Source organism: Phocoena sinus, chromosome 13 (assembly GCF_008692025.1).
Source record: "Phocoena sinus isolate mPhoSin1 chromosome 13, mPhoSin1.pri, whole genome shotgun sequence".
NCBI lineage: Eukaryota > Metazoa > Chordata > Mammalia > Artiodactyla > Phocoenidae > Phocoena > Phocoena sinus.
Window position 1 is genome coordinate 8,403,408 of NC_045775.1, and position 20,284 is coordinate 8,423,691.

General features: G+C 50.9%; 1 protein-coding gene across 1 annotated transcript in view; it reads left to right on the top strand.

The window, feature by feature from the left end:
* Window positions 1-20,284, top strand: part of LPIN1 (lipin 1) — a 68,678-nt gene that overhangs the window by 34,125 nt on the left and 14,269 nt on the right. Inside the window, exons 11-16 of the mRNA XM_032653039.1 lie at window positions 347-416; window positions 3,510-3,602; window positions 6,661-6,740; window positions 12,338-12,464; window positions 13,717-13,865; window positions 14,226-14,312. Of these exons, the coding sequence (XP_032508930.1) occupies window positions 347-416; window positions 3,510-3,602; window positions 6,661-6,740; window positions 12,338-12,464; window positions 13,717-13,865; window positions 14,226-14,312 (606 nt within the window). The remainder of the gene's footprint in view (window positions 1-346; window positions 417-3,509; window positions 3,603-6,660; window positions 6,741-12,337; window positions 12,465-13,716; window positions 13,866-14,225; window positions 14,313-20,284) is intronic.

Sequence of the window (20,284 nt, forward strand, 5' to 3'; positions counted from 1 at the left end):
CGTTAACTGAGGATCCTAGTTTCCTTTTCCTTGAAATGTGGCAAGAAACGCCCCAGCGCGTTGGTGGTTGATGCGCTGCGGGGTGAGGGCTGCTCTCAGCTGGCCTCTTGGTCGCCCGCCACACCGTGTGTCATGCCAGATGGCCGTGGCCGCTGTGGGTTTGATGGAAGAGGGGCTCCTGCAAGGGCGGGGCATGTGGGGGAGCTGGGCCGGGGAGCTGGCCACAGTTGTGGGCTCTTTAAGGACCCAGCTGGGGTTCCAGAGCCTTCCACGACTGCTTCTCAGGACATGAGGTTTTCAGTCTGAGCCTTGGTCTTCTGACATCTTTTTTGTTGTTTCGTGTCAGGTACTATAACTGGACGACGGCGGCACCTCTGCTTCTGGCGATGCAGGCCTTCCAGAAACCTTTGCCAAAGGTGAGCTTTACCATGAGACAGAAAGGGACATGGAAAATGATGGCGAGATGAATGTGGGGGGTTGGAACTTAGCTTTTAACTTAGAAACCACGAGGTGAATTACATTGTGCTGTTTGGAAGTCGAAGGGTGTAAACGTCAGGGTCTCTCTTGCACCTTGACTGTCCTTCCCCCCCTCCTCGCAATCAAGGCAGTGCCGGTCTGAGCCCTGCCCCCTCCAGTCCCCTGTCCCCGCACCCGCCGTGCCAGGGACACAGGTGGAGGCGGAGCAGATGGGCCGACGTCTGAGCCCAAGGGAGATGAGGGGAGAAAGGGTGACGGGTGGGAGCAGGCAGCAGGGTTGGGCGCAGGGAGGCGCTGTACCAGATGCCAGGTGCCACCGTCAGCATCAGGCGTCCCTCAGCCAGGAAGCAGGTCTGGGACCGATGGGCCAAGTAGGAGCAAGTGCGGGCTCCGGGCAGCTCGTAGCTGCACCTGAGCGCAGGTGAGCGGCTGCAGGGAAGAGGCAGGGCGAGGGGCAGACGCACCGCCGCGACCCCGCTGTGCCCACATCCTCCCCCTGCTGGCTCCCTGGGCCTCGCCTGGGATTGACCGTTTTCCGGCGTTGAGTCTTTCTACCAGATGCTACGTTCTTTTTGCTGCAGAGGCCATGTCTCACACTTGCCTCCCTCATGTGCTTAGCGAGTGCTTTGTGCTGCTGTGGATGTTGTGGTCTGTCGGAACTCTCATCTCTGAGGTTCCTGGAGGTCTAGTCCGACTTCGTTGAGCCCCTGCTCGCTCCTTTGTGGTTGTGTGTGTGCGTGCTTTGGGACTGTGACCTCATCCTTGGTGGTGCTTTATCTGTGAGTATCCTTTGTTCGACAGGGCTGAGGGCATGTTCTCCAGAGTGGGTTTTGTTTTGTCCTCGGCAGCTTCTGCATAGCATCTGTGGCCCAGGACAGACTTTTATGTTACGTGTCTCAGCTCTTAACAGATCAAAAAGAAGAAAGAACAATGCACTAGATATTTAGTGATAAGGTTCACAGAAAAAGAAATGCCTCCTGAACTTAAAGAAATTAGTCTTTGTGGTAGGCGTTCTCAGTCTTCCTACAGGTTGTCAGTAATTTTTGGCATTCTGTTTTCGGTGTTTATCTAATATAGAATTTATCTTTATATGTAGAATTTTTCACTGTTTTCTTTTGTGGCTGCTGGGTTTTGTATCACACTTGGATATTTTGAGAGTCATGAGTGAGGTGTCAGGACCCAAATCAGTTTTTTTTTTTTTTTTTTTTCTCTTCAGCTGGTTGTTGAATCAGGACGCTTTGGTTGCAAGAAACAGAGTGACGACAAGTGCCTAAAATAATAGGGGTTTATTATCTGCCATAGTAAGAATGTTAGAGGTTGGTAGTTTCAGGCTTGATGAATCTGGGTGAACTTCTTTGATTTCCTTGGCTTCCCCTTTACGATCCCAAGATGACTGTTTTACCCATCATCTCGCATCCAAAATAGGAAGGATAGAGAGGCAGGCTTCTCACATTTCATTGGCCACAACTTGGTCACACGACCACCTCCAAGCCAGTTGTTGGCAACACGGTGGAATGGCCAGTCGAAGTGGTGCCGACCAATCGAAGTTCCTCCCCTGGGGTTGAGCCCGCCTTCCCAGAACATCCTGTACAGTGTAGTCTGATTCTCCAGCAAAGCATTGGCTATGTGGGCAAGCAAGAAAGGGGATGATTCACCCCGGGAAGCAACCGAGAGGGTCTGTCAAAGCTACCTAATTATCCGGATACCTTTCATTAGATAACTCTTTCTCCCACTGATAGGCAGTCACAACTCTATCATATTACTACTTCCTCCGTGAATTTAGATTTATCTCTGGACTTTGTCTTCTGTTGCATCAACACGTTTACTCATGTCCCAACACTGCGTTCTTTTAAATACTGTGGTTTTTAAATGTATTTTAATAAAATAAATTTTATTAAGGCTCATGCCTACTTATTCTGTCTGAGTTTTCTTGGCGAGTTTTGTTTGTTTTATAATTGAACTTTAGAATCAGTTTGTCTAGGTTTGGAAAGAATCCTGTTAGTTTTTTTTAATTGGAGTTTTGTTATATTTATGGATGGAATAGGGTAACTGACATCTTCATGAATTGTCCTATTCGTGAACTGGGTACGCATGGTTTGCTTTTTGGTGTATTTTGTGGTTTTCTTTTGTGTCAGGTAGGGATTTTTAAATGATAGAAAGAAGCACACATCAGGCTAAATATGTGAATTATTTCTCTTTCCACTTACCTGCAACTCGTTTGGTTGAAAGACTTAAATCTTTCTTTCGTTACTAGCTGAGGTATCAGCTACCTGATAGTTCTGTAAACCAAGGAAAGGAAATTAGATAACATTTACCTTGGTCCTGGAATTAGCCTCAAGATGGCTATTTTGTTCTTTGGATATATGTAGAAAATTATAATTATTTTTTAAAAATTTATTTTATTAAAGTACTGTTGGTTTACAAAGAAAATTATTAATTAATATTTAATCTCCTCCTATTCGGTTGGCATTTATTTAGGGCAAGAGTATGAATTTTCTTTCTAATGCTTGAGCTTTTAAATCAGAGGCATCTATTAATACTCAGTGTGCCACAATCTGGAAACTTACATTTACTAAAAAGATCCTGTGCGTTTTACCTTTTGTGGAAGACTGTTTACCCTATACCTCATGTTAACCATTTCATTTTTTATTTTACAGTCATCTTATTGAGAATAACAATATCTTAATCAGTAAACCACTTTAATTTGAAAACCTCTGGTCTGACTAATCACTAATGATTTTCAATGCTTTCTTTTTCTGTTGTTGTTGTGTTGTATTTTATTTGTTGTTTGTTGATTCCTTTAACATCTTCTTAAGTCTTCATGCTTAAGTTATCTTAATGTAATTTTGGACTCCATTAGGTTTTGCTTCTCAAAAATTTTTAATCCACAAATAGTATGTTGTGTTTTCTCTGATTTTTTTTTTTTTTTTTTAAATCTTACTTTAATTTGCATGTGTGTGTCTTTTGGTTTGAATGTGCTAAGTTGATCTTTTTTTGGTTCCATTATTTATGTTACCATCCATTTAAAACAGGCCACGGTGGAATCTATCATGAGGGATAAGATGCCCAGAAAGGGAGGAAGATGGTGGTTTTCATGGAGGGGAAGAAACAGCACGATCAAAGAGGTGAGTCTGAAAAACAAGAGTGTTCCTACTTAGCTCAGCGGATTTTGGGTTTGGGTAGTAGGGTTTGTCTCCATGCGCGTGTCAGTGAAAGAAGCCATCACACCGAGTGTGCAAGAGTCAGGCCTGCCACAGGGTACGCAAAGGGAGCACAGAATGAGGGGAGGTGGAGAAGGGCCCGGAGCGCTGAGCAGAGTTGCCGTCGCCTCCTGGCTCTGTTACCTCTCAGCCTGGGGACCGTGGTCGGGTCACTCCTGCTCTGAAATGTGTCTTCGTCTGTAAAAAGAAGAGATTCAACGTGATGTTTAAATTTTTTTCTTTTTTTAAGCTAAATATCTTCCTGTTGCTTGTGAGAACAGTTTTAACGAGGTAGACTTACAGCCTAGACTAATTCCCATTAGTCGTTTCACTTCGGTGGCTTTGGTTTCCATTTCTATAAATGCCTATAATTTGTTTCAGATCTTTGCCAACCTCTCAGCCTATTTCTGGAAGCACTTTCTTTGCTTGACTTCTGTGCCAGTGTGTCTGCCTGGTCTTCCCCCCCGCCTTGGGGGCTGTTCCTCCCCTGGCTCAGCCCCTTTGTAAGTGGGTCCTCAAGGGTTGTCTTAGAGCCTTCCCTCCTGCTTCGACTGCCTGTTTTTCCCTAGGCAACCTCATTCACGCCCATGCGATGACTCCATTTTTATTAACCAGGAGGGCGTTTTGTACTCCATGTCGTTTATCAGGTAGCCAGCTAGGCAGATACCTCCACGTGGATGCTTCAGGCACTTCACACTTGTCATTTCTGAAATCGATCTGCTGGTTTTCTCTAGAGTTCTTCCTCTGTTGGACCACCGTCAGCAAATGGCACCACTGTCCACCCACAGGCTAGTACTTCCTTCTTCCCTCACCCTTCCTGTCAGTTTACCATCCTAAATATCGCTCAGGCTTTCCATTTCTCTCTAGCTCCACACCCCACAACTCAAGGCTGCCACCTTCCCTCCGAGGGTTGCTTCCAAATGGTCTTTCTGTATCCATTCTTGCCCTTTCTTCCTCATTCTCTGCAGTTGGCGTTGGTCTATGTAGTATAATGGCCCCATTTATATTTCTCCCTGCTTAAAAGCTTTCCGTGGTTTCCCAGCGCTCTTGTAATTAAGACCAGTATCCCTAGCATGGTCTACAGGACTTGTGTATCCTGGCCCCTGCCTCCGTAGAGCCTCACCTTTTGCCATTCTCCCCCTGCCCTCTGTGCTTTGGTGTCCCTGGCTGAACTTCTTGCCCAGGACTCTTGCATGTGTTATTTCTCTGCCTAGTGCTCTTAGGACCCCTGTCACCCTTCTTCACTTAATTAACTAGCATCTCAAATGGCCCTTTCTGGGCAGGTTAGTCTAGTCTGCTGTTCTCTGCTCTCCTAACCCTGCCTGTGAACTTTTCCTTCACAGGTTTTCTCATCGTTTATAATTATACACTGATTAGTACGACTATTTGATTAACATCCCTGTGTCCCCTCCAGACCCTAAACTCCATGAAGGCAGAGACCACACGTGCTCGTGGCTTGGATCCCTGGGGTCTCCCGAGCACCCGTTTTGGGACCCAGAGCAGGGGTTCGGCAGATATTTGAGGGAATGCTGATTATACTTTTGGAATCTAGTGTGAAGAAACCCCAAGGGCAGCGGTCAAGTTGGTTATTATAAGAGTAAAAGAAATCCCAGGAGCTCAGTTTGTTTATTTCATTAATTCAAAGGGAAAGAGTCTGTTGGGAGGGTTTCATCAAGATAAAACTGTTCTTGGGCATTTTCTGTTGGCATACCTGAGCTTTACTGACTGTCCCATTATCTCCAAGGGGTATAAACACGGTAGAGCAAGCATGCACTTTACTTTAGGAGACTTAAGGTGTAAGGGGCCTTTCTGATTCTCTTACTGGAGAGCAGAATGTTTGAGAATTTAAGAAGAAGGCTACTTCAGAGCCCTATTTTTGTGGAGTGTCCAGAGTTTCATTAGTTGGAACTGAGGAGAATGCGACATGCAATAAGGAAGGGTTATGAAATCTCTTAAAAACCTGAAATATATTTCAGATAGATACACATTTTTGTGCTGGTCTAATAAAGAATTGTTAATAGTGGCGGCTAAGTTACCTGCCTCAACAGATAGATTAAACATTACTGGGCCTGTTCTCACATCAATTATTTGCGTGCTTATAAAAAGCTAAAGAGTATTTGAAAATAGCTTGTCCCCATCAAATGTGAAGCTCATCACCCTGTTACACAGTTTCTATCACTCATTTTCTTTATTCATATTAAAAACATCAATCTCTACCCCCTGACCAAATGACCACAGATCGTGAAATTTGATTGTAAATTCTGTGTCCTTTGACACACGTGTCTGGCCTGTGACGACTTCCTGTGACGTCTGTGGGGCTCGTGGATGTTCTCCTCCTCCCTTGCCTGCTGTGGGCCAGGCTCTGTGTTTATTTGCAGCATCTCTGTGGTCCCCATGGCAGCACTAGGGGAGGCGTGTCATCATCCCTGTGTTGCTGGTGAGGAAACGAGGCTCCAGAAGGTTGCATGACTTGCCCGGGGTTCCTAAGCCAGGGAAGCAGGACTGAGCCCAGAGCTCTTAGAATTCCAAAGCTCTTTCCAGTACATCAAAGGAGCATCTTCTATTAAGAGCATGCCGTATTGAGGAAGAGAATGCGCCCATGTTTTTCTCAGGCAAAATATGGTGTGAAAATATTTTCAGGCATTTCTATCAGCAATTATAAGAAAATATTTTGAAAGCCCTCGCGTATCCAAGCAGCCCTTGATAAAGCATTTGCATAAGCTACAGTGATTATGAAGTTTGGTTTGGTGCCAAGAATACTTATGGAAAACAGACTTATTTTTGTCAGAAATACTTCTCAGCTTAATTGTAGACAGCTAAGCAAAGGAGTAACTAGGACCCACCATCCCTGTGGGGGCGTTGCCGTTGGGGAGGGCACTGGGGCCCTGCTCTGGACTTTGGGGAGCCCGTCACAGAACGCCAGTGGTTGTGTAGGTGGTTTCCCTTCGGTGTGTTCATGATTCTTTGTCTTCTTCTTCTCCAGGAAAGTAAGCCAGAGCAGTGCCTAGCAGGAAAGAGCCACAGCACTGGGGAGCAGCCGTCACAGCTGGGCGTGGCCGCCAGGTACAGTGCCACGTCACCTTGGGGCGTTGCGGCTCCTTTCTGTGTCTACGGTCAAGGCACAGATGCTGATAGCGTTCACCGAATAGCCCGGGCCTTGGACCCGGATGGACCTGGGTTGCAGACCTGGCTCTGTCCTTTACTCAATGACCTGGAGCAATTTACTCAAATGGTTGTTCCCAAGAATCAGATGGAAGCGCTCAGATACCGAATTTCCAAAGTAAATGTGAGGCGTGCATGAGATGATGTAACGAGCACCCCTCGTGCTCTTGGCACGTGCTAGCCCTCAGTTTGCAGAAGGTGGTAGCAGTGGTGGTAAATAATGATGATGAGGTTAACAGGGGCATGAAAACAAGTTGCCCTTCTGAAGGAACTTGCCTTTCTCTATAGTTTAAACACGTACCAGGACCTACATTGATACTTTCCTACGTATTGATGGGGATTCATGTTAGCTTGGTATAGGAGCCCTTAGATTTTGATAATACGGATCCATGTGAGTCGTGTTTTGTCTTCAGGGTAACCTACCTGTACGGGATTTGAGGGTAACTACTGTGAGGGCCATGCCGTCACCCTCTAATTCGACGGTGTTATTGCATATTGACGCTGAGTGATCCGAGCTAGTATAACACCTTTTACATATGACCTCACCCTTCTGGTATTCCTGTGCTTGAGAAACCAGGGTTGCGTTTCTTATTTAGCAGGCAGAAAATGCTAACATGTTCACTGAGGGCAAGATGCATATCTCTATCCTTTTTTTTTTTTTCTTTTTTAATTTTATTTATTTATTTACTTATGGCTGTGTTGGGTCTTCGTTTCTGTGCGAGGGCTTTCTCCAGTTGCGGCAAGCGGGGGCGACTCTTCATCGCGGTGCGCGGGCCTCTCACTGTCGCGGCCTCTCTTGTTGCGGAGCACAAGCTCCAGACGCGCAGGCTCAGTAGTTGTGGCTCACGGGCCTAGTCGCTCCGCGGCATGTGGGATCTTCCCAGACCAGGGCTCGAACCCGTGTCCCCTGCATTGGCGGGCAGATTCTCAACCACTGCGCCACCAGGGAAGCCCTCTATCCTCTTTATAGCTTAGAGGCCAAGCCAGTGGCTGACCCAGAGCAGGCATGTCCTAAATGTGCTATTACTGAACTGATGAGATTTTTCCAGTATATTGTTGTTTCCTAGGGGAGGCGGGCTTAGATTTCCAGTCCTTGGATTCCTGGCCAGAGCTCTGTATCTTAAACTATTTTATTTCTAGAACTCATTGTTGGAAATAGAAACTCATGTAGGTGTCACGTAGGAAACAGTCTGATTTCTTTCTTGTCCTCTGTGGAGAAGAGCGCGCAGGACCTGATAAAACTCTGCATGGCAGGGCCGGCTCTCGGCTGGGATGCTATCACAGGACACCCTTTCTGTTCCCCCTGGTGGTGCCCTGGCGCTGTTCCTTCCCACCTGACCCCCTGCCGGTCTGCCCTGGACAAGGGAGCAGGGTTGAAGAGCTTGTGTGTTTCTTTTCCAATCTTCCCCCTCCATCTCTGGCTCATTCTCTGGGGAGGGGCTTTCCAGCACGGTTATCTGGATACCTTCCCCACCTGGAATTTTGAGTGTACCTTGAGTGAGCTTGGAGGGGAGAAGGCAGGTGGAGCTCGGGCTAAAAATGCGCAGTGCTGAGGGGGTGTAGGAGGCCGCTAGGATAGAAGGCAGTGGGTTTTCGGTAAGTAGGTGTTTGAAGCAGCAGGATGTACACGGCAGACTTTGGAGTCAGGCAGATCCGGCTTGGAGTCCCGGCTTTGGGTAAACTCCTTTCCATATCTGAGGGAAGGAACTAGCGTGCTGTCCGTTCCCAGAGCAGCCAGGGAGGGAGACACAAGCAAAGATGCCACTCTTCTGTCCTGAGCAGTTTAAACCAGCAGTTTGGCTGCACTGGAAATACCCTGCTCTCCTGGGGCTCTTTTTGAGGCCCTCTGTGTCCTGCAGTAATTTCCAAGCAGAAGAGGCAGCATGGGCTGGGACTTTGTCACTCTTCTCTATGATCTTTGGCGAATTCATCAGCCCCTCGGTGTTTCCTCCTTCATCTGTGAAATGGGCACAAGACTGACACCTACAACTGCAGGTGTTGGCTCATCTAATCCTCACGGCAGCCTCATGAGAAAGGAGGTGCAGAACGTAAAACCCAGCAAGGCCACATGGGCTGTGCCTGCGGTCAGGCGGGTGGGTGGCTCTGTGGTGGCCTGGAAGACACAGGCTCATCTTAACCATGCATTTGCAAGTGTTTAAAATTATACTCCACAGTATGGGCCAAATGCAGGATGTCCGCCAAATCCGGCCTGCGATATGCCAGTCTGAGACCTGGGGAAGGCTGGCCAGGGGCTCAGAGAGGTTTAACAGGGACAGAACACGACTGTGGCTGTGTGTTCTTCTCCTTTCCAGCCGCATGACCACTCCCGGAGGCCGCCCAGTGGGCTGAGGGTGGAGGAGGCAGCAGGGCGCTCCTGCAGCTCTTCCTGAGCTGGAACATCGGCTGACGCAGTCCATCTGAAGCACTTCGGATTTTCTTAGTATCTGATATGATCCTATTCAGATGTTGACAGAAACGCTCTGCCCTCTTAGATATCTGAGTTTGACTGTTGGCCACTCTGAGTTAGTCAGGCTACATTTTTTTTTACGAAACCTGAAACACGAAGAATTGACTCTTGCGAAAAGGATTTGAGGCTCTGAAGAGTCTTCGTGTAAAGTCTCCTGAGCAGTGTACATCTTTTCATTTTTACTGGCATCCTAGTCCCCTAATTAGATTCATGCAGTTGACTGAAAAAAAGTGTCGGAGTGCTTTCCTAATTGACAGACTTGTGATTGACAGAACAGTCCCTGAAGTCTCATAATTGAGCAAACAGCTTGTCACCATGCAAGTCATTAAAATACCATCAAAAACTGAACACTGACAAGTGCGAACTTCAGTGTTGTTCACAGCTCCTTGGCTGAACACAGACACTCGAGTGAGATGAGCCCTTTTGTTTCGTTCTGTCGCTCCTTGCAGACGCCGCGAAGCCAGTGACATTAAGAACTGTTGCAGGAGTGGGGAAGGGGGTGGCCAGGTCCACAGATGACCGTGCCCTCGCCCTAAGCCGGCACCGCCAGCTGAGGTGTACAGCTCCCATTGCCGTTTCTGTATCTGTGTTTTCCTTTCCGCGCTCCCTCAAACGTGGCATGCTGCACCGATCTAGGGGTTTTGGTTTTTGTTTTAAAGCAGCCGATGGAGATAAGAGCTCTTGTGCCTTGCTTCCGCATCCCACCAGCAGAGGCTCACATCAGTCTGTTGCCACTGAGAGCTTCAGTTCACATTTGGATCTCATTTCCCACCAAACTGTTTGTGTGGAACGTAAACATTTTCCAATTCAATGAGGGGCCTGTAGCTTCATCTCCTGGGTTCCCACCCAGGCACTGGTCAGGCCGCTTGGCTCCAGGACCACGTGTACCCGTCTGTCTGAAAACCAACCTCTAGGTCGTTGGTTGTAAAGGATCAGCGTTGTTTGTAGGATCGGCAGGGGTCGGAAGGGGAAGGGACATTTGTGTCATTTTACAGATGAGCCTCTGAGGCCCAGAGAGGAATCCTGTGGTTGTGAGGCCTTTCCTGGGACGCCTGTTTCCCAGTCCACTTCTTTCTGTCTCGTACCTGCCGGCCTCCGGGATCTCTTGGTCGGTGGGATGCCGTTTGCTCCCCTGCACTTTAAGATGAGGAGGTCTAGTCTGAAAGAAAATAGTCTGACCAGGATAACATAGCCTGAAGTTCCTGGGGTTCAAACCCGGGCTTCTCAGGTCTCCGCTCTACCTAGAAGCGGCCCCCAGCGTCACAGGTGTAGATTCATTCATCCAGTTGTAGCTTAACCCCGCCACGGACCGACCGGGATTCTAGGCTAACGTGCTCTTTCTTTGTGGACATAGTCACCTGTCCCCACGGCTCGTGCACCAGGGCTGTGTCCCCGTGATGGCCAAGTCTGTGACTCCAGCCCAGATTGTTCTGTGTAGCTCCTGGACCCCTCGTCCGGCTGCTCTCAGATGTCCTCTGCCTTCTTAGCATAGCACTTGTCCATCTCTGTTGTGATTGTTCAGACAGAAAGCCCCGGGGAGCACAGGGGCCAGGCTGCTTGCTGTATCCTCCACGCCTAGCATGGTGCCTAGAGGCATCGGTGGCACGAGCTCCAGTCCACCAGCCCGCAGCCCACAGGCCGCCCCTCGTAGGGCCCCGGGAGCAGGGGTCTGAGGAGGGGCGGCTCATTCTGGACATGGAAGGAGCCAGTAGAAAGAACACAGAAGCGGGCTGCCATGTAATGGGGTCTTCCCTCTTGTCTGCCCTAGTGCGGGGCAGTATCGGATTGTAGGAACTGCTTCTGGAACGAGCACATGGGGCAAGAAAGCAACAGGCTGCAGAGGAAATACCCAATCATTTCCTGGTAGAAGGGAAGGGAGGGCGGGGGGGCAGGAGTTCACTGAGATGCAAAGCTAAGATGGAGCCCCGTGTGCCTGTCTTGCATAAAGGGATGCGCTGAGCCAGAAGCTTTGCGGGGGGCGGTGGCCGGGGGGGGAAGCGTGCATCCCGGGAGTCAGGCGGGGCCTGCTCTGGGGCTGCCTAGCTTTCTCCGTTTAGCCTAACAAACGTCTACGAAGGACTTTGCAGGGAGTTAACGGCATTTTCAAAGAAAATGGTCCCGGGAAGCAGGTCTAGTACTGCTGGGATGGGGACTATGCCATAGCAGGATTTGAATCCAGGGAACAGCTAATTGCTGACATGCCTTATCTGAGCTATTTAAAGAAAATGAGCCTGCTTCCCACCCGCACCTCCCAGCTCCGACCACGTGGAAGTCCAGAAGCGCTCGGAGCGCTGGATCCTGTGCTGGTGAATGAGGTGCGGCTCTTGCTCCTGGGGCAGCCTGCTTAGGGGCCCAGGGGAGCATCGGGGGGCCTTGCTTGGCTCCCCCGGCACCTGTTCGTAAGGCCTAGAGGGTCCTCGTTACCTGGGATTGTGCGTTTGGAGCGGTGTGTACCGGGAACTGGTCAGCTTGGACGTGCAGGAAATTTGGGCTCCTGTGCTTGGCCAGCAGCCTGGGACAGGGCAAGAGAGGGAATGTGAGCATCCTCCAAGGCCAGGAGGGAGCTTGAGCCCGCTGATCAGGACGGGAGCCTCCTGGTTTAAAGTAGAGTGATGATGACAGGGTGAATGAGGAGAGGCAGTCCCGGATGAATAATGCAGGAGCCGCGTGGATGGCGTTAGTGATGGCCTCTGGTCAGTGACCACCACCTGATGGGCTCCGTCATTGAGTCCGGCCTGATGCATTTTTTTTTTTTTTTTTTTTTTCTTCGCGGCATGCGGGCCTCTCACTGTTGCGGCCTCTCCCGTTGCGGAGCACAGGCTCCGGATGCGCAGGCTCAGCGGCCATGGCTCACGGGCCCAGCCGCTCCGCGGCATGTGGGATCTTCCCGGACCGGGGCATGAACCTGTGTTCCCCGCATCGGCAGGCGGACTCTCAACCACTGCGCCACCAGGGAAGCCCGGCCTGATGCATTTTTAATGGCTACCCAGATGTACTTCCTAATTGGCAGTTACATCATTGTGTGTTCCAGAATAAAGCATGAGTCATCCTCCAGTGAGGAGGAACACGCGTCCGCCAGGCTGCCCAGCACGAGCCGCCCCCCGCTGCTGTCCAGCGTTGGCTACAAGAAGACCCTGCGCCTCACGTCAGAGCAGCTGGTGAGTGTCCTGTCCTCCCCCTCCACCACGCTGCGGGCACTGACCCAGCCACGGCCACCTGGACTCAGTGGGTTCAATGATCCGGGCGTCCCTCCTGTGCTCTGTCTCCGGCTTCAGCTCTGGCACCTCTATCCAACTGCCTGCCGCCCCGCTGCGACCTCACACCCCCCTTTTGGTGCCTCCGGTTCGCGCCCCACGTCAGCTCCTGTCTGGGCTGGCTCCAAAGCATCATTTCCCCTGTGCCGGTCCTGCCGCTGCCCTGGAGGCTCCTGTCTGCAAGTGTTGGCGGAGGGCGGCCTGAAGGCATGAATTTATCCTGAGCTGTGAATGCCTGAGAGCCCAAATCTCGCAGGGCTGTTTCCACTTTTCCAGAGATGTTTGTTAAGTCAACCGCATCTCCTGAATTGGGGGAAAAGGAGGACTTGTGATGGGATTCGGAGAGCTTCCGGTAGCAGGGGACCATCCTGGTCACAGTGTCCTCTGCTCTGTGGCCGTGCCACCAGTTTTAATCCCTGGACCCTGTTTCCCAGGAGCAGACAGCGAGCAGGTACCTGCGCTCTGCTGCTCTCCTAGGACTTCGTGGGGGCCAGGCTTAGTTGTGATGGTGTCTGATGGGAAAAGAGAACGGTCAGGCCTGACACCCTGCACCGCTGGGGGCGACCTGGACTCCTGCCCCCAGCTGGCTCGCACTCGAGGGCCCCGGTGCCGAGATTCAGAACCGCTGAGAGGGGATTCTGCCTTTGGAATCCGGTGTGATTTCCTGGGGTCTAGCTTCTGGGCTTGTGGATATGAGATGTACCTGATAACTGAGACTACTGCTTTCTTCCAGTTTGTGTCTGTGTATTAACTAGTACTCGTGGCTGGTTCGGGGAACGTATTTTCACCCTTGACTTAGATTCGTCTCCCCAGCCATGGCCCTTCGTACTCAGACGTGGCCTAGTAAACGCATCCCGGTCTGAAGTTGTGATTTCCTGCGGCGACCCTCAGAGCCCGTCACTTACAGACCCCAGGGGGCGTGGGTGAGGGTGAGCTGTGCTACGCTGGGGCCTGCGAGGGGGCCTGGGGTTCAGGTTGCCCAAGTCCTGGAAAGACCAGTCCTCCTCGAGAGCAAGACAGGGAAAGAACTATACGGTGGCCTAGGGTGGTGCTTTGACAAAAACAAAATCCGGATCCGGTTTCTTGTGGAACAGAAACCGAATATCCGTCTCTCTGAGCCTCGCCCTCCAGTGGACACAGAGTGCATATCTTTCAGAAAAGCCTGAAGTTGAAGAACGGACCCAACGACGTGGTCTTCAGCGTCACCACGCAGTACCAGGGCACGTGCCGCTGCGAAGGCACCATCTACTTGTGGAACTGGGACGATAAGGTTATCATCTCTGACATCGATGGAACCATCACTAGGTGGGTCCCGCCGACGCGGGGCCGTGGGACCCCGGGGCCTGGAGCCAGCGTGTCAGTTCCTCTTTCCGGGGCGTCGTGCAGCTCATGCAGTTCAGTTTCTGGGGCGGTCGGTGCCGCCCGCAGAGCCATAGCTCCTTGATTTAAACAGCTGCAGTGGGGGATTGGGGGTCGCTTCCCTCTGGGGCGGTGGCTCCCTGACTTTGTTGCTCAGTTTCGGGGTTTCCGTCCAGAGAGCAAGTCGTGCATCCCATTTGCATTTTTTAATGAGGCATTTGGTGCGATGAGTCAGAATGACTTTTTTTTTTTCCCCTTTCGCGATGCCCTTTTAACTTTATTTTTCCTGTCTCTGTTTTTATTTAGATCAGATACTCTCGGCCACATTTTGCCCACCCTTGGGAAGGATTGGACCCACCAGGGCATCGCCAAGTTGTACCATAAAGTGAGCCAGTAAGTACCCAGCGAAGTGCTTGCGGCAAATCCGCACACGGAACCTTTGCTGACGGGCTGACTTACAGACGGGTACCCCTTGGCCAGGGAGGGTGAGCGCGTGGTGAATCCCGCCAACTCCAGATCTGAATTCAGTACCAAAAGGCAAGAGAGGAAGTGGCCGGGGAATTGCAAATGGACAGAGGAGGAAGGTGGTGGCAGCCTTAGGGGAGGGCCTGAGGTTCAGTTCATACTGAGGAATGGCGCAGATAGTCGGGTGAGGACATGGTAGTCTCTGATGTAGACCAGGGGAGTTATTTTAGGCTGAAAAGGTCCAGATTCTAAGCAGGTTTTGTGGGCCAGCCAGCAGTGCACACCTTGCCCACCTGGTCCGGGGAGCGCTCTGCCGAGGGGCCGTACCTGGGACATCAGTGTGGGAGGGTAGATTTTGAGTTGCTCTCGTGTGTCGGGTACATTTGTCACTTCACTTAACTCTTAACAGTAGTTCCGAGAAGCAAGTAATATCATTTCTAGGTTTAGAGGGTTAAAACAATTTGTCCAAATTCCCGTAGCTGCTAAGAGGCAGAACTCACCGAAACCCTGGTCGGCCTATAGCTCCAAGTGCAGTACTTCTGCTCTGGTTCGTCTCCAGGGTTCAGAGCCCTTGGGGTCCCCATCCCTGCACCACCACCAGCAGGTGCTTGGTCCCACTGTCTCCATCTCTCTGTGGACTAGAGTCTCCCACGTAAGTGAAACCTCTCTGTCCTCCAGTTAGTTACAGCCGGGAGGTGCAGACATGGTCTCTGGCCTGCTGGGCCTCACGCTTCGGGTTGGTGGGGCACGAGGTGCCTGGGAGGACCTTTCCTCCTGGTGGATTCAAAGCTTCTCACTTCTTAGATGCCCAGCTCATTGATTTGACTTTCCTTTTCTGGATGGCTTCCTTAAGAAATGTTAAAAGTAATACATGCTTCTTTGAAAAAAATAAATAAGAAAAACGAGAGAAATATAAAAGTACAAAGGTCACATCTTTCTCCTTGCCTTACCGATAAGCTGTAAGTTATCGGCTACGAGTATTATACGTTCTCTACCAGTGGAACCACTGTGACCGGTTTGGTTCCGTGTATACTGAAAATTCATTTACGTGCTCCCTCGCCCCACGTGCACATTATTTAATGAAGATCCTTCTGTTTCATTATGTGTGAGGTTTACCTCGTTCTTCTTAACTGCAGTACAAAATTCCATGCTGTGGGTAAACCACCCTGCATTTAACTAGTCCTCTGTTGGTGAACGCGATAGGGCGTTTCCAGTTTTTCACTCTTTCCAATAGTGATGCAATCAGCATTTACGAAAAGTCCTTATTATGTACAACGAGCGTACAGATAAGTAGAGAAGGTACGACGCTTACACAAGGGCCGCTGTAAGGTGGATTCTCAGAAGTAGAATTGCCGGTGGAAGGCCGAGCACACGGAAAGGTTTGGTCGATATTCCCGAGCTGCCCCCTGAGAGGTTCTCCCGGCCTCCCTCCTGTAGGCGGTGTGTTCAGGGCCTTCCCCGCCACCTCCGCACGGCTGACTCTTTGCCTTGAAGGATTAATCCACTGATGAGCTGCCTTTACTGGCCTCACACTGAAAACTGTCTCTATTTTTAGTCGAAAGAAACCCCTGTGGGTCAGGATACAGAGTCGTTCACAGCCTCATTCATTTTGGGTTTTGGAACATAAAGCTATTCCTGTTCTTACTGTAAGGTTAAAAAAAGAAAAGGCACTGTGTTTTGCCGGTTTTTTTTTTTTTTTTGGTTTTGATTTGTGTCTCTCTTGGGTTTTCCTAGAAAAGGTATCTTCTTGAAAAATAAAGTTGCGTAGCTTACCAAAGAATACCTGGTCGTTGTTTTGGTTCGATTGATTGATTTAGAATGAGTCCAGTCTGTGGGTGAGGACCCGAGAGTCACAGACTGCTTGTTGTGTTTTCCTTTTGGTTGAGAGGAAGGAGCTTGACACTTAACTTGTTCACTGAGTTTGACGTGTGTCCTCAGTGGCACCCGGACGGTTAGACCAGTGATGTCCTGGCCGTCCCCCAGCTCGGCCGTCGCCTTCAGGGCCTCTGTACGGGAGTAAGGGCAGCCTCCTTAGCGTGGCTTCAAGCCCTGCGGTTTCAGGTCAGCTTCCGCTAGTTCCTGATCTGCTGCTGCTTCTCTGCAGACCTTCCTGCTCGAATCCAGTCTGACTGTTCCCCACCCCGTATCCATCGTTTTCTCATCTTCCCACCTTTGCTCACATGGTGGCTTCTGCTTGGCGTGCCTTTACTTCTGATTTTTGCCTCCCCCAGTTTTTCAGCCTGTAATGCCTGGCTCAGACCCTGTGGTCCTCACCAAGCCCCTTCTTCAGGCCAGAATTGGTGCCCTGGGCAGCCCTACGTCCTCCTCCTCTAGGCTTCCTGATACCCAAGGGCTCGGCTTGGCTTGGTGGCCTTGGTGCCATCCCAGAGTTCTAGCCCAGGCTGGATGTGGTGTCGGCTTTCGTAGCTGGTTAGAGCGGATGCCCATCCAAGCAGCGTCTCACGTGCTACCTCCTCCAAGTCTTCAGCAGCCCCAGCTGGGAGAAGGGCAGGGACGGACTGAGAACTGGCAAAGGCTGGGTGGCCGTTTCTGTTGGTGTCATATTTGTGATCACCCAGAGATGTATTTAGAGAAATGTTTCGCATGACAGAGTACCAGGAGGAAGGGGCCATTTAATTGAGTTTTGGACTGATCACTCTTCCCTGATGCTTCTTTCCTTGCATTTGGGTACCCCTCAAATTTTATGCCCTGCAGTATTTTTCTAACGGAAAAACCAGTCTTGCAGATGACCACTTGCCTGGAAACAACAGAAAATGAGGACCATTGTATTTATTTTTTGCCAAATGTAATGACTCGTTTGAATAAGTCAGCCCATGAGAAATTACCTGTCAGGTTGGTTATCACCTTGTTCGTAGAGAGGATGTAAAGCTCAATTGGTTATTGATTTTAAAAAGCGGACTTGGTTATTGATTAAAAGGAGCTATAGCAGATACGAATAGAAGAGATGTGAAGCTCCCACGTATTCAAATATACGTGTCCAATAAGTAGAAGGAAAATAAAGCAGGACCGTTTCCTAAAGTATGTAGATCATTGAGCCAGTGGGGGTTTGCGGGGGGCTAAGTATGGACAAAAACTGCTCTACTTTCCTACCTTCCTGGATAAATATTTTTATGTTAACCGGAAATCGGCGGCCCCACGATTTAGCGGGAGGAATGCTTCCTGGGTTTCCATGGATAAATTAGTTCATCTGTGGCCTGCGGAATGCATCGTCTGAAGCTGAGATGCTGACGACGGGGACCCATCGTTAGCAGACTCATTAGCATCTTGCTTCTTCTCCTGCCCACAGCGGTTCTTTCTTCCCCTCCCCTCAGGTCTTCCTAAGTTATCGCGTCATCGCTGTCTGCCAGGAAGGGAGAGGGTGGTGTGGCGAATGGGAGGGAGTCGGGGACCTGGGCTCTAGGGGCCGTAGCCGTCGGGCCACCACAGACCTTCCGACCCGTCCCCTGCTCGCGGCTTTGGCTTCCTCATCCCCGAAGGGCGGAGTTGGATCCCACCATCCCTTCGGTCGGTCCCTGCTAGGCTGGCGGCGCTGCGCCGCTAGGTCGGGTGGTCAAGTCAGTCCCGAGCCCGCGTGCGCTGTTCCAAGCCAAGGCTCCGTGAGAGCCCTGAGGATGCGCTGAGCCCGACCACAAACCCTCTGTGCACCGGGCGCTGTTCTGGGTGCGCTAGGGGGTGCTGCTAGCCCCTCCCGTCGGGCACCCTGTGACCCCCAAGAAGGACCCCTACAGCACGCCCCGTAACGAGGCACTGGGGCGGGGCGTAGTGAGAGAGGCAGATTTTACAGACGTCAGTGAAGGAGAAATGAATTCTGATTGGAAGGGCGGGGAATCAAAGAAGGCTTCAGCGAGAAGGTGGCACCTGAGCTGAGCCTTACTGGGTGAGCAGAGTTTTGAAAGAGGGGAAGGCTCATCACAGGTGGAGGTAGCAGTGGGAAGAGGGGCTGAGAGATGGGCAGGTTCGTGGGGGTGAGGAGCGCTCACAGAAAGGAGGTCCCGGTGCAGGGGGCCCGCGGGGCAGGGGGCTGGCGGTGCAGAGGCCCCGGTGCAGAGGCCCCGGTGCAGGGGGCCTGTGGTGCAGGGGGCCGGCGGTGCAGGGGGCTGGCGGTGCAGAGGCCCCGGTGCAGGGGGCCTGCGGTGCAGGGGGCCCGCGGTGCAGAGGGCTGACGGCCTATGTGACTTGGAAGTTGGCTGGCACCAGACAGCAGGGCCCGTGGAGGCGGGGCTGAGAATGAGCCTGAGTTTGGCCCTGAGCTTTCCTTTCTTAAGGTGGCAGGCGAGTGCCCTTCCTCTAGGGCTGCAGACAGGGCTACCGAGTTCCCTTTCCTCTACATCACTGTCTTTCAGTGGGGATTTTACCCCCCATGGTGTGTGGCAATGTCTGGAGACATCTTTGATTGTCATGACTGGGGCGTGTCATTGGCAACTAGTAATTGAGAAACTCCAATATAGAAGCTTACCTTGGAAAATTAAGTAGAAGAGGTAGAAGGTTACCCAAAGGGAATCTTTCCAGTCTATTTCAGTATCTCTCCAGGCCTCTAAGAGGGATGTAGAGATTGGGACAAAAGGAGAAAATCATTTGTGCCAAGCCTGGCCATGGAATGATTCCTTCTTTTTGTCTCTGGCGTTTCCCCAGAGTCCTGTTCTAGTTGCTGAGATGTCGGAGGGGTAAGTGTGACCCACGTGTGTGCGTTGCACCTCTGTTCATTGGTACCTCTTCGGGCAGGGCTGTCCTTCCTGCCCTGGGGTCCCTCGTGGCCACCTTGCTCCATCCCGTGTCCTGTTTCCGTTATAGTTGGTCCCGCAGTACACTCTACTCCTGCAGGGAAGGGCTGTGCTGGGCCCCTGAGCACGCCCAGCCCAGCCTGGCTCGGGACTGTCCGGTGGGTATGCCTGCTGCATCCTGCTACTGGCTGCCCTTCTGAGCGAGGGGTCTTATCCACGAGGGGTACCGTTGAGAGTAATCTTTCTGGTGACTCTCTGCCACCTGAGTGACTGATGGGAACACCTGGCGTTTCACGCAGCTTTCACCGGGGTGAAGGCTCTGGAGAGGTGATCCCTGCTGCCACCAACAGGCATTTCTCCCGTTAGGACGTCCTCGAGCTGCCTTTCCAGCTACGTTTAGTAACGGCCTTTGAAGCAGAACACTTGTGTGGTGAGGACAGCCAGTGGCAGGGTCAAGCCGCGAAGCATATTTGCAAACCAAGCCTTAAATAAAATTAGCATCTCAGACCCCTGCAGGTGGCAGCTTTTAGGACTTTGATGTGAAGAGCTATATACAGAAATAGTGATTTTTTTAAAAAAAGATTGCATTAATTAGACAGCTCAGATACAAAGATGTTTCATTAAAGTGCTTGCTTGATTTTCAGATGCATCCCTGTGTTTAAAACAACCTGCTATTTCTAGATTCTCTTCGTCCCAGCACGTTCCTGTGTCTTGGTTTTAAAGAACGTATTATTAGGCAAATCTCGAGACAGGTCCTTTGGCCAACACGAAGTATTCACTGTAGAGCAGTAAGTCGGATAGGAAGCGGGTAGTTTGTATTTACCCATCAGCAAAGATTTACAAAATGTCTGCTACTTGCCAAGCACTGTTTTTGGCGCTGGAGTTAACAGCGAGGAATGAGACAAGGTCTCCACCCTCAGGGAGCTCATGGATTAATGAGACACAGTCAAACACGGGGCTGTCGTGTAATATTAGTGACCGGTCGTGCATGAGGAAAAAAGCAGAGCGAGGGCTTAGTGCCTGGGGTGAGCGTGAGGGAGGGTGTGTTTTATTAGCTAGGCGGACGAGGGAAGGCCCGCCGAGGAGGTGCTGTCTGAGCAGGTCTCGATGAGGTGAGGGGGCAGGCAAGCCCGGAGGTCTACGGGAACAGTGTGCGGG